The sequence below is a fragment of the Sander lucioperca genome, chromosome 19, assembly GCF_008315115.2.
Source record: "Sander lucioperca isolate FBNREF2018 chromosome 19, SLUC_FBN_1.2, whole genome shotgun sequence".
In the NCBI taxonomy this organism is placed as follows: domain Eukaryota; kingdom Metazoa; phylum Chordata; class Actinopteri; order Perciformes; family Percidae; genus Sander; species Sander lucioperca.
In genome coordinates this window covers 7,487,481-7,511,972 of record NC_050191.1, presented here as the reverse complement: position 1 = coordinate 7,511,972, position 24,492 = coordinate 7,487,481, and the positions used below count along the sequence as shown (strand labels likewise).

Below are 24,492 nucleotides of genomic sequence, written 5' to 3'. Positions count from 1 at the left end.
GTTAATGTTCGAACACAGCTTAATTATTGTTCCCAGTGATGATGAATGTTCCCAAAATATTTTATAATAAGTTTTACAGTGGTGGGAGAACTACTCATAGTTAAAATATGTTTTTGTATGCACTTCATTTTTATTAGCCACTATGATGTGGGGAATTTTATTGTTATTATTATTATTATTATTATTATTATTATTATTATAGTTTTATTTGATTAAAGTTGACTGTGGTATGCTACAATTTACTTAAAGAACTATATTTACAACCTTTTTAAATGGAAGTGACCATCCAAATCAAGACTACATAAAATGTAGGCTCTAACACTCCAGTAATGAAATGTTCAGCTGTGATAAGGTTGTGTGTGAAGCTCATTTTGTATGAAAACATGCAACTGATTAAGACACAGACATTAAAAGTGGAGAAGATTAATTGGTTGACGAGAAGCGGAGCACACAGTGCAAAAGTCAAAAGTCTGCTGTGCGCAATCTTCCGGGGAAACTGGATTATGCTCTGGCCGTGGGCTTGCCACTGGATCGTGGCTGTCCTCCTCCGTCGGGCGGTGGCACAGTAGTCTACTAAAAGCGATCAGGGTTTCAATAATATGTATATCCAGTACAATTAGCCTATCCATGTTAACAAGGACATTTTTAGAGCTGTTTTCTCAGCATTAAGCTGCTATGTAAGAGTCCCAGTTACGCAGGTGTTTTAAATGGGCGTACCTACTCACCGCAGGAGGTGTCGGTACTCAGTAAGAAGTAAGTAGCACTGGTACAGAGCTATTACCAGCAAAACTTAATTAAAGTTGCGGTCTCACATTTCATAAACTGATCATATGTTTTGTTTGTAAAATAAAGTAAAAAGTACAACAGTTCCCTAGTAGAGCAGAGGTATAAAGTAGCATACAGTGGAAATGCTTGTGTATAGTACAAGGATTTCAAAATTATACTTAACTATTTGAATAAATGTACATATTTATTTTCTACTATTGTCAGTAATTTTATCCGTGCAAGATTGGTTTAAAGATCACCTTTACGGTCCTCATAGATGACTGTATGAACCTGTGTCCTGGGTGATCAGATTGATACTGTACATAAAAGCAAAAAAAGCATCAGTCCAGGTTTAAACACACTCACGATGACAGTGTTTAGATGTTTTGTGTGTCTAGTATATAAATGGAAAAATCAGAGTGTCCAGCAGTGTTGGTAGGACCATCATTAGAAATTTGATTCCCAGGTTATCGACAAATGGGGCACAAGCAGGACAATGAGCTTAGTGTCAGTTTCAAAGGATAAAAATATTGCAAGATGTATTGACATGCATGTAATTCAGTTAAATATTTGTGTGTTCAGACTCCCTGTCGCCCAGCTGTCTGGCGATGGAGGTGCTGTGGATGCTGTGTGAGAGGACGGAGTGCGCTGCAGAGTGTCTCTACCAGACCCCTGTAATAGAGACACTGCTGGCTCCTGTTATAGCTCTGCTCAATGGACAGCAGGTAAACACACATATACAATCACATTTGTTTTAATAAAGATATGAGTAGAATATACCACATATTGGTGGCAGCTACATACCACAAACATGATTCATAGTTTAATAAATACAAAATTGATACACATAGAAAGTTTGAAATTTAGCTTTTAGTGCTCGTCAATAGGCATACTACTCCCCATGTTAAAAATAACAAAGTCCAATCATATATTGTAATGACAGAACCTTGACAAGCCTGTCTTATTGCCATTGACCCTTTTATATCACAAATATGTTGGTTTGTAGCTTCCTAGTGATCTAAATTATATTTCAAGGACTACTACAAACTGCTAAGTTTTGAATCTGGGCAAGACGTTGAATACTTAATTTTTCTCTGGTGTTGAAATGGTCAGATTTAAAGATGTCTCCCTGTGACACAAAATATTAGACTATGGCAGCTTTAAAAGTCATTAAAAATGCTTTGGCCTTTTAGCCCTTACCCTACCATCCATCAACTTGCTTTATTCTCTGACCAGTAGCTCTAATTTTAACCCTCAGCATTAAATGCATAACATTTCCCTTTACCGTATTTCCTCAATATAACCTCAACCATTTCCCCAAACCATGTTTTTAACCTTGATTCCAACACCATATCTGAATCCTAAAATGTTTGTTACAATCATGTTAGGACACAAAAGAGCAGCTGTTAACTTGTCACAGCAGGATCGTTTTTGTCAGTTTGGTCAGCCTTTTGAAATTGTAGAAGCATCGCCTATAAAAAAAATAAATACAATAGCTTTTTCTTAGTTCCATCATTGCCAAAGTTTAATGATATTTCTAATTTGAATATCTGTTCATCCCTCCTGGGATTCTACTTGTTTCTGAAGCAGCTGGGTAATTCTGTCTGTTTATTCTCCACGGTTTGCAGGCCAAATTAAAATCTCCTTCAGCAACACTGACTCTCATCGCTGATGTTCTGGCTCGCATCGCAAACACCGACAGAGGATTAGCTCTTTTCTTATACGAGAAGAATCTAGTTGTAGCCCACAGTGAGAGGTGAGACGGTGTGATTGAATTCTGATTAAATACAGTGTCTTTTTGTATCTTTGATGGTAATGAATAAATTAAATTTTTTCTGACTTAGCAAGAAGACTTCAATATAGAGTTAAGTTTGCGTAACAAATCCTCCTGGTTCTGCACAGAGAGCAGACAGAGTAGACCTGAGGATGTTGCTGGTTTGTTATTCACTGCGAGTATATCTTTGATCTACTCAAGTCTCATTAATAAAAGATTGTTTTTCTGAGTTTTTGCTATAAAGATATTCAGGGTCACTCAGTGGCCTCAAGTTTGTTTTGTGTTCTGTTGTAATTGGCTGACCTTGACCACTCTGTCCAACCTGAAACAGTAGCTTGTTGTTGTGAATTAGCAAAAATACATTCACCAAAGCTGATACCCCGGAGTATAAACTTTTGACTAATGTGCTCTAATCCACATGAATCCTGTATGTACCTCCTCTGAGAAATATGTTGTAAAAATGAGCATTTGTTTATTCATTTCACACATAAATACAAATCACATGAAAGAAATATAAAATACAGGTGAGGGCAGTAGCGGAGTGGCAATCGGGAGAGTCAGAACTTTTCCCAATGGGCTGGTAGTGTTTCGAGGCCGCGAGGGCCGGTCTGATAATAGTTATACATTTAAGTTCTTAGCAACACCATCCGGCGGCCTGGTGTGCTGCTGCTGCCCGCTGGTCATACTGTGCAGCCTCTTGTCAACCGGTATGGCGGGCCGCAGCAGCCTCTTATTTCAATACAAACACAGGCTAATCAGAAAGCACTAACGAAGCGCAGGTCACAACCATGTCTAGGATTTTCAGAAATATAGGGGGGATCAGTAAGCGGCCCCTCCCCAAATGGCATAGCCCTGGTCGGCCTATGATGTAAAGCCATCAAACACCTCTTTTTTTCCTCGGTAACGTTAACGGACAGTGTGTGAGTGTAATGATGGAAAGCCAAAAAAGAAAAAGGGAAAGGTGGTGCCGAGGTCAGACTCAAAAGGAAAAAGTTAGCTTGGCAGTCAGTTCCAATGCGCTACTTGCGTTGGGCTAGTGTGGATCGTGTTGCTGTGCTGTGTGTTGTTCATTCATTCACCGGACCATCCGAAACACCCCCTAGTCCAGACAAAGTCCAAGGGGAAAAAAAACACGCTATAACTCCCTGGACATTTTTCTAAGCACCACATCTCATATTGTACACATTAAAAAAAATCTTGTTTCTTGTGTCTCTTGTCAACAAATTTCTCTGTCTCTCATTTGCAGAACCTTTGCCGCTCATGTCATTGTGCAGTTCACCCTCAGGCTGCTGGATAAGGAGCTGTCGTCACTAAGTGAATCCGACATGTCCCATACATCATGTGGAGCCTTTATCTTTGTCTGTAGGCAGATGTACAACACCTGTGAGGGTTTGCAGGTTCTCCGACCCTACGGCCTGCACAAGGCTGTAGCTGCTGCATGGAAAAAGGTACTTGCACCTAATTTGTCAATATAACACTGATCAACCTTTCAGTTTCACATAGTAAGGACACTTTATTTATAAAGCGCCTTTAAAAACCAGGGTAACAAGGTGCAGTCAATGACTTAGTTTTCCAAGCCAATCAAGACAATAGCCTGATAAAGTTTCAGATTAAAAAAGGACAACTGGTTAATATTTGGGAAACTGGTGTTTGTTTTGTAACATTTACCTGAGGATATTGCAGTTTTACAGTGTTAACTTATGTGGTGTAACAAAAATGCATGTTAAACATCTAATCATTAAACACATTAGAAATACAATTAAGCATCATAATATTGGTGTTGCCATATGGAATTGGATGTTTATTACAGGCTGATTCTGTAATCCCCATAAAAACATTGTAAAAGATGGAAGATAAAGGTTGTATCTGAATCTTTTTTTTTCTAGAATATCTAATGGAGGGGTGTCCATGTCTAATGATCAGTTTCACTGGCTAGAATACTCCTGTCATGTTTCATTAGCTTGATGAATGCAGAGCTCTCTCTTTATTCATTCACTGCAGCAGAAACCGTGCCAGCACTGCTTGCAAATGGAGGGAATTCACTAACCATTGTAATCTGCTCCATTTTAGAATACTGCTTTTGTCACAACAATGTTATAAAATAAGAATATAGTACTGAAAAACAAAACTGAAATGCAAAACTGAAAACAAAAATAGGCCGTTGAATGTGCAACCAAAACCAAAAATAACCCCTGCTACAATACAGCTACAGAGGAAAACCGAAAAGACAAGTAGTGAAACTGCTTCTGCTACAGGTAGGAGACATCATTAATGTCTGGTAGATATCTGTACAGCATACTGGCCCGCCTCAAGCCTTTGTTTTCCAAAAACATTCGCGTCAAAAATGAACTCGTATGACCCATTGTGGCATCAGTAAAAGCAATCAGCAACACCTTCTCCTGACTCAACCCAGTATGTGTTAATTATTAATTATCAGCCTGCACGTACTGCAATCTAATGCACCAACAGCACGTACTACATGATGTCTCAAATCCCAGTCCACCTCTGTTTTCGTAGTGTTACATAGTGTACCAACAACATTGACCTCAGTTTACCCGTTATAAAAAGATACCGACATGCCCCCCAGAGTTTCTGGGAGGCATCTTAAGGAGGCATGTGATTTTTAATTGCTTCATAGGGAGAAAACAGTTAAAAGTTTGATTGATTAGAATGACGGTCTTGACCCTGATTTCCATTGTTGTCAGATGGCAATATAAGGTTTAAACTTTCTTAGTATTATTGCACAGAGTAAAGAAAATGAATTCAATTCACTAGTGCCCTCATTTAGTTGCCCCCGCGCGCGCACAAACAGCCCACCACCAATGTACGCTCCACCGTTGCCCACCCACCAGTGAGAAACCTATGAGATACCTAACACCATAATACATAATATACACATGGCGTGTGCAATCTGAAAATGTAGGTGGAGAGGGGAGATTATGATAGGCTAGTTCTTATTCCTGCATATTGTTACAAATATTATGAATTATGTTACACACACACAGAAAAACACACACACACACACACACACACACTTCATTCAAAGGAAATCTAGATACATGTAATTTATATTCAAATACATAGTTTGGCTCATCACTACCTCCTAGATTACAACAAATTATTATTACTGTGTAGAGGAATGGAGTAGATGAATGGCTGTAGGTGTAGTGAAACTACACAAATGTTTTCTTATATTCTGTCCAATATTTTGTGCCCATATATTTTTGTTAGTCTAGCCAATAGGAGGTGGAGTGAGCTAATAAATAGGCCTAAGTACTTCTGTGTTAAAGATGAGTCAGACCAGGTTAACACATAGCCTTCTTCTGATTACTGAAGGGAAATGAAGTAGTCTAAGTAATGATTTACTCATAAAGCAACTTTAAATAGGCCTAAAGCAACTATTAAAAAAGCACAAGATTGAAGCCTGGCAGAGACATGATTATAGGCTAATAAATAACATGGGTCAGATATTTTCAGATAGGCTTTTCAAAGGTTGACATGGGTGACATTGCATTATGTCAGTTGCCATCACATTGGCCTAGCAAATAGCCCTACTGTATGCTATGTATCATTAACTGAGCTCGTCCCAGCTGGACTCCCTGTTATGATGTCAAGGTCATTATTTATGTTCATAAATTCAATTAGGCTAAAAAATAGCCTAACTGTTACGTGAATCAGCACCTGGCCTGTCTAAAACCTTCTAGTTTTCTAGCCATTCCACCACTTTTCTAACTTCCCCCAACTAATGGAAAGATGGCGGGTCTGACAGGCTAGCCTATTGACACTATGAACATGTTTTTCTTATCATCCTTTTATTTTTAATATCATTATGTTTCGGGGGGTGGGTGGGGAGTATTTGCAAGAGTGCATGGCTTGTAGCCTGGAGACCTCCTGTCTCATGCTCCTCCCATCTCATGCCTAGGCATGTCCAACGGTAAACTCAGATGTTCAGAATACGACGGTAAATTCAGATGTTCAGAATAGCCTACGAAATCGTGAATTATTTTCTAAATGAAGTCACGGTTAAGTTAGCGGGCATGGGAAGCATGAGACAGGAGGTCTGCAGGCTGCAGCCATACCCGACTCAGTATTTGCGTGTGGGACTGCGTTCGTTACCTGTTGCCCCTTCGTGAATGATATCGATGTCTGTCTTGCACACGATGCAGAACGCGTGATGAGGTAACCTGGACATGTGGAGGCAAGGCCATCTCTCCCGATAGCTGTCAAGAAATCGCTGTGGTTTCCAAACCTTTTTTTGAGGCGGTTCAGCCATGGCATGCAAGCCTACAGTTATCCGGACAGCCTGGCTTGCTTGAGGCACTGAACTGAGTTAAACGCGCAAAGCATTTGGCTAGGAGGGGCAGGTGGATGGAGGGTTAAAATACAGCGCTCTGATTGGCCGAAAGCTTTTCACTCCACTTACACGCTGTGGCTCAGCGGCAGACTTGACGTCATAGATGTAGATTGCATAGAAACTGAAACCGGCGAAATGAAAGATGCAACAAAATGCGTACCTAGAGAGCAGCGAATCGTACAAGCGTACTTAAGGGTCAAAATGCGTGCCGAGTACAAAAAATGCGTACATGTTGGCAGGTCTGAGTTCTAAGAGATTGCATATTTCCTGATTAATATTTCAAATGCAGCTGTATTCCATTGAGATTTAGTATATTTTTTCAAGGTAAAATGAACACAAATTATTTATTTTATATAATTAAATGATCAATTAGAGATATTAAGAATTGCAATATCAAGACAATGCATAAAAGGCTGATTGTAGACCAACAGTACAGCAATTTACAGAGTACAGTGAGAATCACAGAAAGGAAATCACACATGTTAAACAATTTGTGAAATACAACTGGGTTCCAAAATGTCCTACAGTGTACACTCTAAAATGGCCCCATATTAATCTGTAGGTTAAAGTTACCTTCAGATGTGCTGACAAACTCATACACATGGTGTGATTTTAAAAAAGAAGAAGAACTTAAACAAATAACATTTTATTCTTTATAACTTCTTTATTTCTAGACCAGTTCCTTGTCGGAAAGAGTTCCAACACCTGTACCTGGAGCCGCTGCTGGAACATCCACCCAGGATGTGCAGAACATGTGAGGCCAGTTTATTCAAATCCCTGGAATTAAAGTAGTGAATAGTCATAATGCAGCATTAAGTATTAGAGAGACTGAACTCAGACATTTAAAGACACAGAATGATGCTTTTCCACCCCATCGTCAAGCTACTTAGAGACAGAATTATCAAAACAAAATTTGAATAAACTGTTTAGGGATATGTAAATTAAACCCACCTACAGTAAGCTTGTTCCCTTCTCAGATATGAAGCTTATAAACATACTTAATACCTTTTTAAATATATTACACGCAAGAGAAGATTTAAGTGATTATGCAACAACACCTAAATAAATACCAATACCAACATACTGTATGTGAAATAGTAACACATCTGTGAAAGCTATTGTAAACAAACCACCCACATAAATGTCTAGCATTAACAGCCTTTTGTATCCATTAAACCATTTACAGTATGTGCATCAGTATAGGTGTTGATCTGAATTAGGGTTCAGAAGCTGTGTGGTTGCTGATTGGGAAGAGACTATAAAAGTTAGGTTGTCCTTAGTTGACACCACCATTCATCTACCCCTAACAGTAACACATGGAAAGGCCTCCTATAGCTAAGCAGTGTAGCGCATGGGATGCAATGCAAAATATTCAAGGATACATATCTCCTTTGTGTTCATCATTGTCAGTACATTTAAAGGATTTATGCTAATGCAAGTTATTGTCCCTTGATACAACAGAGGTCGTTTAGACCACACAAAACTAAATTAACCTCACAAATAACAGATGTAAGGAGCTTGTGAGGAAATTCCAGACTGAACTATTGTTAAAGAAAAATCCGCAATAAAGAAAATAACAATTAGGGGTAATCTGACCACAAATACTTCTATACTACTTTAACATTTCTTGGCTAAGAAGCTTGTTTACCACCTGTACATTAGGCACTTTTCCCGATTGTTCACCTGTGTAAGGAATTGCTTGACTTACTTATCCCTGCAACTTACTCTGTCTCTCTCTTCAACTTTGGAACAGGCATATCTGGGAGGAGACGTTATTGGACAGCCTGCTGAACTTTGCTGCAACTCCTAAAGGCCTGCTGCTGCTCCAGCAGACAGGAGCCATCAATGAGTGTCTCTCCTACATGTTCTCTCGCTTTACTAAAAAACTACAGGTAATTACAAGCACTGTACTTCACAATGCTACACAATTAAAACAGTTTTTTTTCTTTTTTCTATTTGGTCCTTTTCCATCATAAAAAAAATAATTGTTCAAAATGTTGCCTTTTACTTCACAGTTAGTATACCCAGTTTGTTGAGAGGAGGAGTTTTCTTCCAACCTTTATTCATCAGTCAAATGCTCTCAGCAATGCCCTGCTCCACACATACACACAGTCAAACGCGGAAAATCCCAATCCAACTGCAGTTGTTGCTGAAAGGCTTCAGTGTAGTGCAGGGGTTAAATGACTTGCTGAGGGGCACCTCAACTGTTGTACTGAGGGAGCTGTACTACTCATTCCCTTATCCACCTAGTTTCTAATCCTGCAATCCAACAAGTGCTTGACTTTGCAACAGCTGAAAGAAGGAATTCCAGATGTTGCCAGAATCGTTAGTTAGTTAGTTAGTTAGTTAGTTGTAAAAGCACTTGTAGTAGATTTGAAGTTATATAAGCTAGTCATATAACTCTATATTGCCACTTTCATATGAATCAAACTTTACTGCAGAAGTGCTGATAAGCGCTGATGCTGATATAGTTCGATGGAACTGTTTCATCACCTTTATGGAAACCCTGGAAGAATTAACTTTGGCAGTGGCTCTGTTTTTAATCCTTCTTGATAGCATAAATGTGCTAAAGTAATATGCTGTTCAAGTGATTCTTTGCCACATTGACTTGAGTTACAGTGAGCTAACCCTGAAGCTAGGATGCAGGATTAAGAAAAATTAGGTCATTACACGTTCCATCAATTAGATTATTTTTCATTGACTTACAATGTAAAGTTACCATTTGGTTTGGAGAAACGCATTTTGATGGCAATAGATAAAAACGTCAAATTTATTTCTGTTAACATACATATGAATTATAGAGTTGTGTGATTTCTGAAAAGATAGAGGTACTCCTGCACAAACTTAACATTTGTGCTTTTTCAGGATTCTAGTAGTGTCATATCAGAGTTTGTTTACTGAATCACAAATGTACAATTCTTGTTTTTTTTTTTGTGCTACATTAATCCTTTACTTGTCTTACCTATCCAAACCTCTGATTCAGTCTGTATGTATACTTTACATGCAAAAACGAAAAAGGTAAAGTACTAAAATATTTTAGGGGATTATGGGGTTTCTGTGCGTGTTGTCTGTAGGTGAGCCGCTGTGAGAAGTTTGGATATGGGGTGATGGTGACACAGGTGGCAGCAACTGCTCCAGGGGTGGCAGCTTTGCACAGTTCAGGTACTAAAGCACAAACTTGCACAAACAAACACAGCTGTGATGCGTAAAGCTTGTATCGCAAGTTGTTATTGTCTAGTTGACATAAAGCAGGCATCGAGCAGCGCAGGGAGAAGCATCTTTTTCAAACTGTGACAGGTTAAGTGGCTAAAAAAAAGTGTTAACTATCAAGTTTTTTGTTAAAATGTAGATGTGATTTGAGTAGCTGTGTGACAAAGAAATGTAAATCAGATTTTGATGTCTATTTCAGAAACATATTTATAAGTAGCATAGTAAATCATATCTGAATACATTCCACATATCAGGAACATATCATTGCTAGGTGGAAAAAAAGGGAAAGGTAGTGGCATTCAACCAGTACAATTTGTAAGTGTAAAATTAAATTGTACATTTGGAAGCATCTGGGTAGCTGAATGCTGTTTACTATATAATCGCAATTTCCAGGTTTGAATTTGGATCGGGACCTTTGTTCCATGTTATTTCTCTCCCCCTCCCTCTCCCTCCATCTTGACTGTCTCTACTCTCTCCTGTCCAACAATTCTTAAATGCCCAAAGAACCTGTCGTAATATTTGTGTTGTCCTAATTTTTGACATATTTGAATGTTGCTGTATCAAAACATTGAAACCTAAAAATAAATAGAAAGCAGATATCAGTGTTGCATGCTGAAATATTAGATCCTTAATGCTTGCAATCTCAGTTGCACTATTGTCACATATATAATAATTCCAAACTCACAAATGAAATGTTTTGTGTCAGTTTAGAGTTTAGAGGTTAGACTTTCTCCATACGCAAAGTCATATTATAACCACTGGCTTTTGTTGCAGGTTTTGTCCGGGCACTGGTAGTAGAGTTGTGGTCTGTTCTTGAGTGCGGCAGTGAAGATGTTGGTGTGGTCCGTCCCAAGCCCACACCCATGGACCCTATAGACAGGAGCTGCCTCAAGGTATTGTGTGTATGTGTGTGGGAGAGAGTGCAATTTTATATCAAACTATGTTCTGAAATGGGATCAAACTGAATTGATTGTGTGTGGTGTGTGTGTGTGTGTGTGTGCGTGTGCGTGTGCGTGTGTGTGTGTCAAGTTGTCTCTCAGTGAAACTAGCCAAGTGAATACAGACAGCCAGTGAAGTGTGAACTGTGCCCTGCCACTGGTGATGTTAAAGCCTGCCTTATCAGTGGGTTAGCTGCCAGGTTACATACATACAGTCAGACCTTCAAGTCCATCCAAGCCTGAACATGGGAACTGTTGGAAACAGATAAATGAGCAATTAAAACATGTGTGATGATGTGTGTACCTAAACAAACTAAATATGTAGCACAGACTTATTGCAACACATTTTTGGAAGATTAGCTCTGATGTACAGACAGCTGTATGGTAGGGGGATTGGTAACATTTTCACCTTTTGTGAGTTCAGAATTTTGTTGTTTGTTCTTTTGGATTCATTTGGTGTGTTGGAATACTTTAAAAACACAAGCAGACAGATAATAAAACATGTTGAAGCTTGTAATGCACCTGAAACATCAAACAGGCAGGAGCAGATGAAAGCAGGGACTACAGATAAACATACTTTTATTTATATATATATATAAATAAAATCCCACACATACAGTGTAACAGCAAAACAAAACACGAACAATAAATAGGTGGCACAAATTACAATAAAAGTAATAAAAATGGATTAAATCTGGATGAAAATAGCCAATGGCTACATGCCTGATCACAGTCCTCATCTCAGTGTAAGTTTAGTTCTAATTTCACTCTTTGCCCCTGTCTTTCTTATGTTTTTAAGGCTTTCTCTAATCCCGTGTTTGTCTGTCTGTCTCACTTTTTGTCTCTCCAGTCCTTCCTGTCCTTAGTCAACCTGCTCTCCTCCTCCCAATCGGTGTGGGAGCTCATGGGCCGGCAGCCTCTGGCCAACAAGAGTGAATATACCCTGAGAGAGATGCCAACCTCCATTCCTGTGAGTGTTTTTCACACTGTGTAGTCCAAACTTCATGCAGTGCCTCTTTCAGCCATTTGAGGGCATGTTTGCACTTTTCATTTTGCCTTCCACCACCACCCATGCATTGGTTTTCCCTTGCAAAGGCCTGCTCCTAAACCCCCAAAACACAGAGGCTGATGTACATTTTTCATCTTACACATTGTAAATATACATAGTTTTCTTTTTTGCACCATAACTGCTGTATTTTTCTTCACACCCTCTCACTTTACTCCACAGGATCTGATTGACAGGCTGATTGCTGTGAATTCAGATGCAAAGATCCATTCCCTGTTCCACTATGAGCAGTCTCACACATTTGGCCTGAGGTGAGATTGATATATATTTTTTATATTATTACTTAACATCAGTGGGGAGGCACGTGGTATTGGGTTAGCGCCTGCTGCACGTGCACACACACACACACACACACACACACACACACACACACACACACACACACACACACACACACACTTACACACACTTACACACACTTACACACACTTGTACACAGGTACATATGTGTCTTGGTTGTGTGTGCAGTGCTCCGGTGGTTGCTGTGCATTACTTTGCTTCTTTTTATGTTTTTGGCTTTCTGAATCACAATAACTTTGACTTGTTTGGAGCCTTGGTGACTCACTCACTCTGTTTGTGCCTGTCAGTCAGCTCACTCCTATTAACGTCCAGAGGCCAAGTGAAAGGAACAAGATGCTCTGTTCATTTGCCTCTCAGACTGATGGATCACTGGCAAACTTGCACTCCGTGCCTCCGTATGGGTCGCTAAATGTGCTAAATGTAGCATTTTACTGTCAGTAAGTCAAGTCAAACCATGTTAATTTTTAAGGTACTGGTTTATTAACCTTAAACCAACAACTTCTGCGTAAATCTGCGGTATTAATGTTTGGCCATGAACACAGCAAATTCTATGTTTGAAGCTTCTACACAGCTTGATTTCAGTTCAGTTTCATTCTTTATTGGCCTGAATGGGAAATGATGCAAATAGTGATAAGAGGTGAATGAAATTTCCATTTATTTCACACACTCTTACGGTTTTTGCCATGATGTTGATCGATTGTGTTTAAAATCACTTCACCATATTTACATACTATTCCATTGGTACTATCTTATATACTGTCCATGGGTGGGTGCTGCTCTCAATACACACACCCACATGACCATTGTGACCTCCAACAGTTGAACCCAAAGAAAACGCTCAAAACACTTTACTCGATTTTCTGATTATCCACAGCCTGAAGGAATATGGCAGCATAGTATAGAATAGTGCTTTATTGATCCCCCCCTCGGGCAGCTATGGTACCTCACACAAGGACATTGCATTTTGTGTGTGTGTGAATGTGTGTGTGTGTGTGTGTGTGTGTGTGTGTGTGTGGGTGTGTGTTTGTGGTATGTGTGTGTGGTGTGTGTTAATTTACCATTTCCATTAAACTAAACAATAAATGGGTAATATGAAGTGACCCGACGGTTAGTCGGGTTATGAAACTTGGTTTCCTAAACCTGCAGTAACAGATTTTCTTGGTCACAAACGCATTGATGTGAAAACAGCATTGACATACTGTATCACCTTTCAAATTGATATGGTGAACTTGTCACAAAACCCTTGCTTATTTACACATTCAGCACTTATAGACCAACATTAGCTTTCATTTGGAGTCGTGTTTCTGGCCGCATAAGTCTAACCCCAATTTTCCACTGGGCGCGTCTTTGCTGCGTTCTGGCTGTGTTCCGGTTTTGTTCTGTCCTCCGCCACGCCCCATACCACACCGGGAGTGTCTCATATGCGGAGCATCTTGCTGCCCGACTCGCAGATTTTATTGTCTCTACAAGTACTTTACAGAACAATCACGTGTTTATTAAGCTAGTATCCACCTTCCACTCTAAGCACTCATGCAATTAAACTCCATGCCTTCTCTTCTCTGGCGTTGTCCTTTATACAAAAGATCAGTGATGTCTTATTATGTTTTTCCACATCTAAGATGAATCTCTCATCGTCCGTGGTGTTGTAGAGGAGACGTATACGATATTGGGGGGTGGGGGGGGATTGGATACTCCTGTACTGTTTCATGTCCTGCCCAGCTGTCCGAACGGCCCGTGGCGCCGCGGCCGAGGGGAGATTCGGATGATAATTCTCTGTAGCTTCGACCCCTTTCAAATCGTTATTTTATATGTTATTGTAAAATATCAACATTGGTTTTAGGCGCGTTAAGTATTTATCAGTATTATTAAATATTGATGACTAAACAAGCAACAATCACAGATAAGGTTGGAAAGAACATCCCTAGGTGATATGTATTAACCGCTACACTCTAAAACTCAGCTTATCTGCTTTATTAGGGCTGTGTGGGTTTGATCAGATATGATTGAGAGTCTCCTAGGAACGTCTGAAAACAACCCACAACTGTCATTCTGATGAACTGACATCACATTTTGATTCAAGTATTGCTAAGTATGTGAAATCACTGTTGTCTAACTGAGACCGGCCCACTTCAGACTAATGAAGAAGAAAAAAAAGCAGTGAGAAAACAGCACAGGCACAAATCTCTCCATGTGAAATAACCAAAACTGTTCTGATTCATGCGGAAAACAGTATTCCTGTAGGACCCCATCACTCATCCATCCATCGCTGATTGAGATATGTTTTCAGGGCCTTTAACATCCAAACACATAGTGGCAAATGTACAAATAGTGAATAAATGCTGACTCAGTTTGATGTCTCTGTAACAGGAGGTTGGGGGTGTATTATTTAGTCTGACGGCAGCTGGCCAGAGAGACCTCCTTGTTGCAGTCATTGTTGTAGAGGACACTTTACCACAGAACAGTAAAACATGCAGCAGTTTTGCACACACTTAAGGAGCTAACACATCACAGGAAGCAGAGCAAGCTGTGGCCATTCATGCATTGGATATTTGAAACATCCTGACACATTCATCTATTCAACATCTTCAACAGGGGGTCCGGGACCCCTAGGGGGTCCTCAAAGTCAATGCAGGGGGGCCTCCAAATTATTGTTAATTTTTTAACAAAAAAAAAGATTTTTTTGAAAATTAAAAAGTCTCAACATGGATCCAACATATTAGCAAATTAAAATCCCCAGTGCCTACTGGCCTATTGGTAAGGTAGTCACTAAGGCCATCCACAGATAGTTAATCCTAAGGATTCACTGTGCCACATGTATGTGTAACATTAAAACGTGGTTTATAAAATAATTTTAACAATTATTAAGCTATTTTAATAGCTTAGTATTTTATGCAAAAAAGGTATATATAAAGGCTTCAGGCCACGCTACATGTTATTGTAGACCCAGTTTAATATGCAACTTTATTTTTATACAATACATGTAGTAGGGGGCCCTGCTCCATCTCTCTTTCAGTTAAGGGGTCCTTAAAAACATTGAAGACCCCTGATCTATTGCATTATGAAGTAGCTCATATATGAAGCGTTCTGGTGCGACTTTCATGTTATATTGGATCTTCGCATATCAACAATTTGATGTTTCTCTGTAGTGTAAAGCTGTATTTAATTACTTTATAGGTTAAACGGTTGTAGTTTCTGTTGGCCCAGTATGTATTTAGTGAAGAACACCGCCCTCTGCAGCATAATGTCAGTGAAGCTCTGCAGTAAACAACAGGATTCAGTTCATCACAGTGTTGAATTATAAAGAGACTGGTTTTGCCACCTCAATTCATTTTTATGTGATTGTCTACAAGGCAGCGGAAAGATTCCCTCCTGAAATTCAAGGCAAACTGCTTTGTTATTACAAAAAGATAAAATCACTACATGATTAAAAAGCATGACCATTGACCCCACACTGGTCTACCTCAGGGTCAAACTATCACACGTTATGCTTTGGTCTTGTTTTTATTAGATAGTAAAGTTCTTTTTTTTTTTTTAGCAGTTTTTTGTACTTTAATGAAGCAGTGTACCTTAAATTTCTAGGGGAAATCTATTCCCTTCCTTGTGGATCCCATTAGCCTATCCATGCATCAGGAGCACCTGCTCTTCCTCCATTGTGATATTATTTTTTATTTGGCACTAAATCATCTGTATTAAACGTTACAAGTAGCACTAAATAAACATTAGGTTTGACTCTCTGAAAACCTCTGCAGATACCACAGATACTCTTACCAGATGCTTGGTATCACAGATTTAGCATTTTGCATATTTTTTGTTTTCCACTGAGACATAAAGGGCTGTCTGATTAAGAGACTGTGTTTTTTGTATTTAAATCACTGATGAATAGATAACACAACATACCCAGGTAGGACCAAAAAAAAAGATGTTCTGTGTTCTGAGCTAAATATTAATAGTATTCATCATGTTTAAAACTTGAATATAAATCTCATGTAAGCTTGTGTGATTATATGACCACAGTAGACGGGGGGGAGTCGGGGCACTCTGCCTAAATATTTAGCACAAGTGTCGATCTATCACCTTAGCCGCATAACGAACTATAGAACTATAGATACCAGGTCCATGTTTATAAAAGATCATTTAGTTATGAGAATATGCTCATTCTTAGTATTTGCATACTTGTTCCCTGCCACTCAGTTTTGTACTGAAGGTGTTTTCGTGCTTGTTGAAATTACAAGTCTGGCGTTATTCTATATTTCTCATATTGCATATTCAAGTCTCTCAATACTTTTTGACTTTCACATGGCACTGAGCTCCAAGAGCTTCAAGACCATTGGTTTACTACTGAAGATCATACATCTTTGGGAATGGATTATTCATGTGTTTTTAATAGTTTTTGGACAACAATGAAGCTCTATGGCACAGAGGAATATGATATATCAAGCTTCAGATACACAGACAATACTTGTCAGTATGATAAGTTCACTGTTTTTTAATTGGATTTGTTGACAATAACAAAATATAGAATATTGCAATCCCTATCCTCAAAGCAGCCATCAGAATGAAATCTCAGGAGCTGGTTTGAACTATCGCAATTTTAATGAAATTGCGTTGGTTCTGCAATTGGCTCTGAGTTGGAAACCAGCCTTGGACTATACTCCAGCAGTATGTCAAAACTTCTTTATAGGATTTAAATCTTTTCTAACATATTGATCGCAGGTTTAGTCACTAGCACCACTCTCTGGCAAACATGCACCAAGCATTCCTGAAGTCCAGCCCTCTTGAAAAAAAAAAGTCGCCAAAATGTCCACCCCTCTTGATCTTCGCAAGCTAATGTTTCCTTGTTGCTAAAAGCCTCTTTGTTGTCATGGCAACTAGCACCCTTTGCCCATGTTTTCTCCTCTCTGAATTGTTTGGATGCCTTTATTCTTCTCTCTCTGCTGTTGATGGCTCTGAACACATTAAGTGTGTGTGTGCTTGTGTAGAGCGTCACACATTTTAACCTTTTTAACTAGTAGCAAAAACTCCACTAAGCACTACAGTTATGATTATGGTCATGCTACATTAAAAAAATATGACCGGAATAGGACAAGGAAGGGGACACACATAACACATCTTGTTGACACTGACCACCTATTTTTGTAGGGCCGGGAATAAATAGATATTTAGTTTTATTATGTGGCGACGAACAAGTTACATGTGAAAGCACCCTAAAATGGACAACAAAGTGGAAGAGATTAATTGTTTTGTTTCATGCTGAAAAACTGAGATTACCTACAGTGTAGTAAAGAGTCATGGTGTTGGGAGGTTTATGCAGTGTTAAGGCTTCAGGTTAATCTGAATATGTGCAGATCATTAATTAAAGCAATTGTTTTCATTAGCAAAGATTGGTGTAGTTACTAGTTTTTGCTTCTTACTTGTATCGTTTAAGCAGAATGTGCAAACATATTTTGTCATTTCCACAAACATACAGCTAAGGATTCCTTCATTTCCCGATCTTTGCATTACTGCACCCCCTCCCAAATAAACTTAGCACAAAAAGTAAGGACATTTGTGTTTGGTAGATTATTTCTCTGTGGCAATAAATCTTATACCGTTAGAAAGCCTGTTTAGTTCCCTTTCAAATGGTGCCCCATTTGTAAGGAACATGCATTTGTGGGATGAGCAGCAGTGCTGAGTATGTGGGTTGTGCCCATGAGAAATTTGCCAAATCTTCTCTGCCATTGCCCTTCACCGTCAGGCCCGTTTGCGCTGGTGTCGGCAACACGTGCACTGGAACCTGAACATGTTGAGGAACGTTATGTCCAGTGATGAGTCCAAATTCTGCCTACGGCAGTTGTATTGTAAGGTCAAAGTGTGGAGAAGACGCGGAGAACGCTATGCTGATTGCTGCACCGATAGAGTAACACCTTTTGGTGGAGGCACTGTGATGGTGTGGGGCGGCATCTCCCTCACTGGAAAAACGAGGCTTGTCATCATTTGAGGCAATCTCAATGCAGAGGGATATAGAGATGACCATATCTCCACAGTCTGGGACCGAACTCTATCCTCCAAGATGACAACACTCGCGCCCACAGGGCGGGGTTTATCAGAGACTACCTCCAGAATGTGGGAGTGGAGAGGATAGAATGGCCTGCCAGCAGTTCTGACCTCAACCCCATTGAACACTTGTGGGATCAGCTTGGGCGTGCTGTTCGTGCCAGAGTGACCAACACAATCACGTTGGCTGACTTGCGACAAATGCTGGTTGAAGAATGGGATGCCATCCCACAGCAGTGTGTGACCAGGCTGGTGACCAGCATGAGGAGGAGGTGCCAGGCTGTTGTGGCTGTGTATGGTTCTTCCACACGCTACTGAGGCTCCTGTTTGTGAAATGAATGACTTGGTAAATTGCCAGTATGTCTTGTTTCTTCAAACTTCAATCATCCAATCCACCAAACACCAGAGTCAATGGCAGAATAAGCTGTTTGGCATTGGTAGAGAAGATTTGGCAAATTTTTCATGGGCGCAACCCACATACTCAGCGCTGCTGCTCATCCCACAAATGCATGTTCCTTACAAATGGGGCACCATTTGAAAGGGAACTAAACAGGCTTTCCAACGGTATAAGGTTTATTGCCAAAAAGCATTGTTACCACAGAGAAATAATCTACCAAACACAAATGTCCTTACTTTTGGGCTAAGTTTAGTATGTCCATTAAGTTGACCATTTGCATCTTACCTCAGGCATGACTAAACAATCAGCCGCGTGATCTTCGGTCAAACTGGCAGGCAGATTACACTTGGTTTTGATTGGGTTATTTATAAGTCCTCTGATACATGTGTGCACATCATCAAGTGAGTAATCATCTGTCATTAATGGGTGTCGTTAAAGTGAGTTGTATTCCTCCTCAGCATGAATGCCAACAACTTCAGATGAGATGAATTGTAGTGTAAGGTCGTAACCATCCAGCCTCAGTGTTTCCCTTTTGTGTCCTAGTTTAGGAAGTTAATAGATGTCCTATTTCCAATAAGGAAACAAGTCAACTAGTAAAATTAACTTTAATGTGGACTCTTGAAATCTTTCCTTTTTTTCTTTTTTTTTTTTTTTTTTTTTTTTTTTTAAAACTGCAGTTCAGAATTAGAATCAGCTTTAATGGCCAAGTAAGTGTGAACACATACAGGGAATTTGACTCCGGCTTTTTATTGCTCTTAAATAGAGATGGTCCGATACCATTTTTTGCTTCCCGATTCTGATACCTGAACTTGCGTATCGGCCGATACCGAGGACTGATCCGATACCAGTGTGTCATATATTTTGTTATGTTTTAACAACTGTATACTACTATCCCTGTATGGATGGGATATTATTTCAAAATTTTGTTATCATTTTGGCTCAGGTTAAACTCTTTGTGAAACATGAACAAACACAAACAATGAATGCCACAGAACTTATTATCCAGTCAGTTGTAACGTAAAAAGAACATATAAATAAACAAACTACTTGAACGTAGATTTTCTTTAGGGCTTTATTATGCGGTATCGGATCGGTGCATTAACTCCAGTACTTCCTGATACCGATATATGATATCGGTATCGGAACATCTCTACTCTTAAAGTACACACACACAGATATACATTAAAAAAAACAAGGACAACAAAGCTGAACAACAAATTATTGGTACTGCCCTACTTTGTGTTATTAGCCTTTCTGCATTACCCACATTAGGGTAGTTTGGCAACTAAATGGCTTGGCACAATTAAGCCACCAGATTTGGCAGCATTAGCTGCTGTGATTCCTTACAAATGACCCGTGTCTGTTGGAGGAGCCAAACAGTTAAGTTTGTTTTTATCCATTTCTGCTAAAAGGTGTTGGGTACAGTATGTTACTGTAGGCCTCTGGAGAGCTCCTGAGACCATCCTGGGAAGCAAAGTTTGGTAGCAGTCTGTTTATAAAACTGACACCTTTTTGATTTACAACTTTCAAAAATAAATCAAGGCAAGGCAGGTTGCTTGATCGGCAACATGTGACCATGATGTGAATATTTGATGATGTTTAGTGTTCCAGTAAGTCAGTAAACTGAATATTTTAAGCTCTGGGAAGTTGTGATGGGCATTGTATTTACTAGTATTAGATGTTTATATATCAAACAATTAATTGAGGAAATAATCAGCAGACAAATTGATAATGAAAATAATCATTAGTTGCACCGCTTGAATCAAAATTCCTAAAGGCAACATTCCCACTGACGTTTTCAAAAGGTTGCCAATGAATTGCTATTCAGAACAGCTAAACATTTTAAAAGACCTCAGTCAGTCTTCACCCCAATTGATAAGCGAAGCCTATCAAGGAGACAAACTGGAAGCAGGGCTGGTTCTGTATTTCTTAGTTTCAAACCGAGAGAGGTCAGAGGGCCTGACAGACTCTCAGCCTCTTGCTGTGCTGCTGTCAGAATGAGTGAGTAGAGCTGTCAGTCAGACAGGAGTCCAAGCAACTGCCCAGCACATCAGGAAAGGAAGCAGCTGCTTAAAAGGAGAGATGTTTCACAAGGACTTACACCCAAAACAACATGCAGAGCTCAACACTACTACCTCTCATATGTCAGTACAAGGACACACACTGTTAGGAATTGAAATGACATTTCGTAAAAGCCAGGATCAGAGTTGTTTTAAACAGCCTTTTAAATGTGTAAAAATAACCCTGACATTTCTGTTCATTCCATTGTGCATGTGCTGTTTTGTAAGCCTTATTTTTTACTTAAAAAAAATAAATGGTGTTAACTAATGGCAGTGATAAAGTAGATAGAAATCAACTTGGACATATTCATAAAACTGTACAAGAATACAGTAATATCAACTATCAAACTAATTTAAAGATTTGACCTTAAGCATCAGTATATCTGCAGAAAAGACCAAACGATGGTCTGAGACTGTTATTGATTAAGCTCAAACAGAAGCAGTTGAATCATCCTAAACTTTCTCTGTTGCTTTGTCTGTATTAGAGCTGCCCTCTTTCAGTCTATTGACTGACTAATGGGTTGTTATGGTTATGCTCTAGCTTCATGCACAGATATAAGAGTGGTATCGATCTTCTTCTTCGATCTACTTCTCAGCAAGAAAGCAAATGAGGCGTTTTCCAAAATGTGAAACTATTATTCAAACCTAAAGTTCTGTGGTTCTGTAGTAGATTAAAAATGTTCTAATAAAAAAAAAAAAAAAAACCCGAAATAGACGGGAACATTTGAAAACATTCCCATATATATTCACTCTTCCTTATATCTGGCCTTATCAAAAGTGAGAATATAATGTGTTAAATGAGAACAACATAATCCAGCTGACATCATTGACATGATTAGAAGATATCTGATATTTAAAAGACAAGTTTTTCCAAATTATTTGGAGGGGTAGAGTGCAGAGCAGGCAGACGATATTAGAATTAACTAGATTGTTTTGATTAATGCTTCACACCGGTGACACACATATGGGATCTTTCTAAATTCAGATTAGCTCTGGTGCTGGAGGAGGTGGTGGGGACGTGAAATTTGGGTCTTGGGAAATGGGTTACCATCCTTGTTCCCTTGGGATTTTTATGCTTATTCCACCAAAAATTGTTACTAATAAAACTGTGACCAGCGGTAACACTGAAATTAACCCTAACCCTTCAGCCTTAATTTGAAAGAACTGAGATTGCGGCGGACCTACAGTTTTCTTCCAGATATGTGGAGCATAAAAACTAAATGCTGCTTCCCCCTGTTTAGTTCCGACTCTGGGGACAACAAGCAGACCTGTCCCAGACGACCTGAGAGGTCTGGGTGGTTCATAGTGTAGCAGCAGATCAGAAATGTATTTTGGCCCGAAACTGTTTAGTGATTTATAAACCAGTAGAAATATTTTGAAATCTATTCTTTGAGGCACTGGAAGCCAGTGTAAAGACTTCAGAACTGGAGTGAGGTGAGGTTAGTGAGGACTCAAGCAGCAGCGTTCTGAATCAGCTGCAGCTGTCTAATTGATTTTTTAGGGAGACCTGTAAAGACACCGTTACAGTTGTCAGGTCTACTGAAGATAAAAGCATGAACAAGTTTTTCCAAATCCTGCTGAGACATAAGTTCTTTAACCCTTGATATATTCTTAAGGTGATAATAGGCAGACTTTGTAATTGTCTTAATGTGGCTGTTAAAATTCAGGTCTGAGTCCATTACTACACCAAGATTTCTGGCTTTGTCTGTTTTTAACATTTTCGTTTTAAGCTGAGTGCTGACTTTGGATGTATTTTCATTTCCAGATAACTACCTTTTTGAGAGGTATCGTTTTTCTTCCCAGTCTATCAGTTATGTAGCCTACATAACCTTATCGGTCTTCATATCACTAACGTCACCCATCGTGGACATGCTCTACATCCTTTGTGTCGCATCACGTTTTTTTGCAAACAGCAGTTTTCTTTGATGCGGAGCATATTAGTAAAGCCACTGTATAGCTAAGCGGCGTCAGAAGAAGGTGACTCATTCTGAAACGTGTTTTAAACGTTTGTGTGGAGTTCCCTGGACACAAACCAGTCAGACATTAAAAAGAAATAAATGATTGTGAATCATAATTCTGTTAATGATGGTGCTGCAACCTCAGAATGGGATAGTTTACTTTTTCGCCCGCAGGATTGCACCTAAATTAAATTATAGGTGTAGCCTACTACCATTCCAGTTTTCACCAGTAATATTATAGGTTACCTGTGATTAAATATGAAATTAATACACTATATTAGAGCTTACGCATTTACTCTAGCAGCAATTTTCTCCCACACCAATTCTCGCTATTTTACAGCAGCCGCTGTGTTGCTTGCTTTTTTTTTTTTTAACTAAATACATGTTCAGACTTGCTGTTTGTGCGCATGAGTATTTCCGCCGACCAGTTTGTTTGTGGTTGTTACCATGGTGAATCGTAGTATCATGGCTCCATTCATGCTGCCTTTTTATTGTGGTGGTGCACACGCTTAGCTCTGAGTCAACCTACTCCGAGTTGATTGAACCAACTCAAATCAGCTGTTCTGGAACCGAAAACTCAGTTTCCCATCTCAGGGTAAATCAACTCAGAGTTCAGGGTTAGACTCAGAGTTTGTTAAACCTCCTTCCTGAAACGGGCCCCAGGTATTGGATCATAGAAAACACAGAGCTAAAACACACTGTAGCTTCCCAAAATGCTGCTGGAGCTCAGCCGCCTGCTTGAGCCTGGTGTCATTACCAGCAACTAGAAAATGAACCGTGAAGCTTTTCTGAAGGAGTTCCTACTTAACAAAGCTTACATTTGGCTGCGGTGAGCTGGTGAAAAACTGCGTTGACTGATCCAGCACTTGCAGACATAGTACAATGCCAGGGAAAATGGACAACCAAAGTCCAAATGGGGTCTTTGTCTGCATGGTTTTACCCTGCAGTACAGTATGTACTACATTACAGTCTGAACTGCCCGGTGCTGCTGTTCTGCTACTTTTTCTCAAAATGCCAGCCCCCTCTGTATTTTTGATGTCTTGTTTGTTTATTTGTGTTGCTGCAGACTGCTCAGTGTGCTCTGCTGTAATCTGGACTCCTTTCTGCTGCTGGAGAGCCAGTACAACATCTGCTCCATGCTGCTGCAGAGCCAGAGGGAGAATGTCACTGAGCTGGACGCCGATGATGGGTATGAACCAACGACGCATAGTTAAAAATGTATGGTTGGAAAGTTTTAATATTGTCGATTACTTAAACAAATCTGTCATGATGATCTAATTATTTGTGTTATTAACAGAGTAGCATTATAGCCTTTTTATAACTTGCAAAACAATACAAAATACTTTATTTTTATTTTTATAAATATTTATACATTCAAACATATTAATTATCAGTCTTTTTTATAGTCCTTGACATCTCAACCAACTTGTGTGATGGGAACAGCATCACTGAAGTCAGAAAGTATTGAGAGACAAAACTGTTGTCTTACTGGTTTTGGTCTTTTCATTGGTTGTCAATTAAAAAATATAGAGTAACACCTGTATTATAAATGCATTTAATGTAATATAATTTAAAAACAGAAAGGCTCTCTTCTCACTTAAGGAAATAGTTTAATGCTTTCTCTCCGAGAGTGAAAT

The 24,492-nt window shown here is 39.3% G+C and overlaps 1 protein-coding gene across 4 annotated transcripts in view; it reads left to right on the top strand.

Annotated features, from left to right (window-relative positions):
• tbc1d32 (TBC1 domain family, member 32) overlaps positions 1 to 24,492 on the top strand; it is a 90,353-nt gene that overhangs the window by 12,388 nt on the left and 53,473 nt on the right. For all 4 annotated transcript variants that reach the window (XM_031321854.2, XM_031321850.2, XM_031321853.2 and 1 more), the window contains exons 15-24: positions 1,348 to 1,490; positions 2,394 to 2,521; positions 3,786 to 3,987; positions 7,568 to 7,647; positions 8,647 to 8,785; positions 9,968 to 10,055; positions 10,878 to 10,996; positions 11,892 to 12,011; positions 12,270 to 12,358; positions 23,922 to 24,044. In XM_031321854.2, coding sequence (XP_031177714.1) covers positions 1,348 to 1,490; positions 2,394 to 2,521; positions 3,786 to 3,987; positions 7,568 to 7,647; positions 8,647 to 8,785; positions 9,968 to 10,055; positions 10,878 to 10,996; positions 11,892 to 12,011; positions 12,270 to 12,358; positions 23,922 to 24,044 — 1,231 coding nt within the window. The remainder of the gene's footprint in view (positions 1 to 1,347; positions 1,491 to 2,393; positions 2,522 to 3,785; positions 3,988 to 7,567; positions 7,648 to 8,646; positions 8,786 to 9,967; positions 10,056 to 10,877; positions 10,997 to 11,891; positions 12,012 to 12,269; positions 12,359 to 23,921; positions 24,045 to 24,492) is intronic.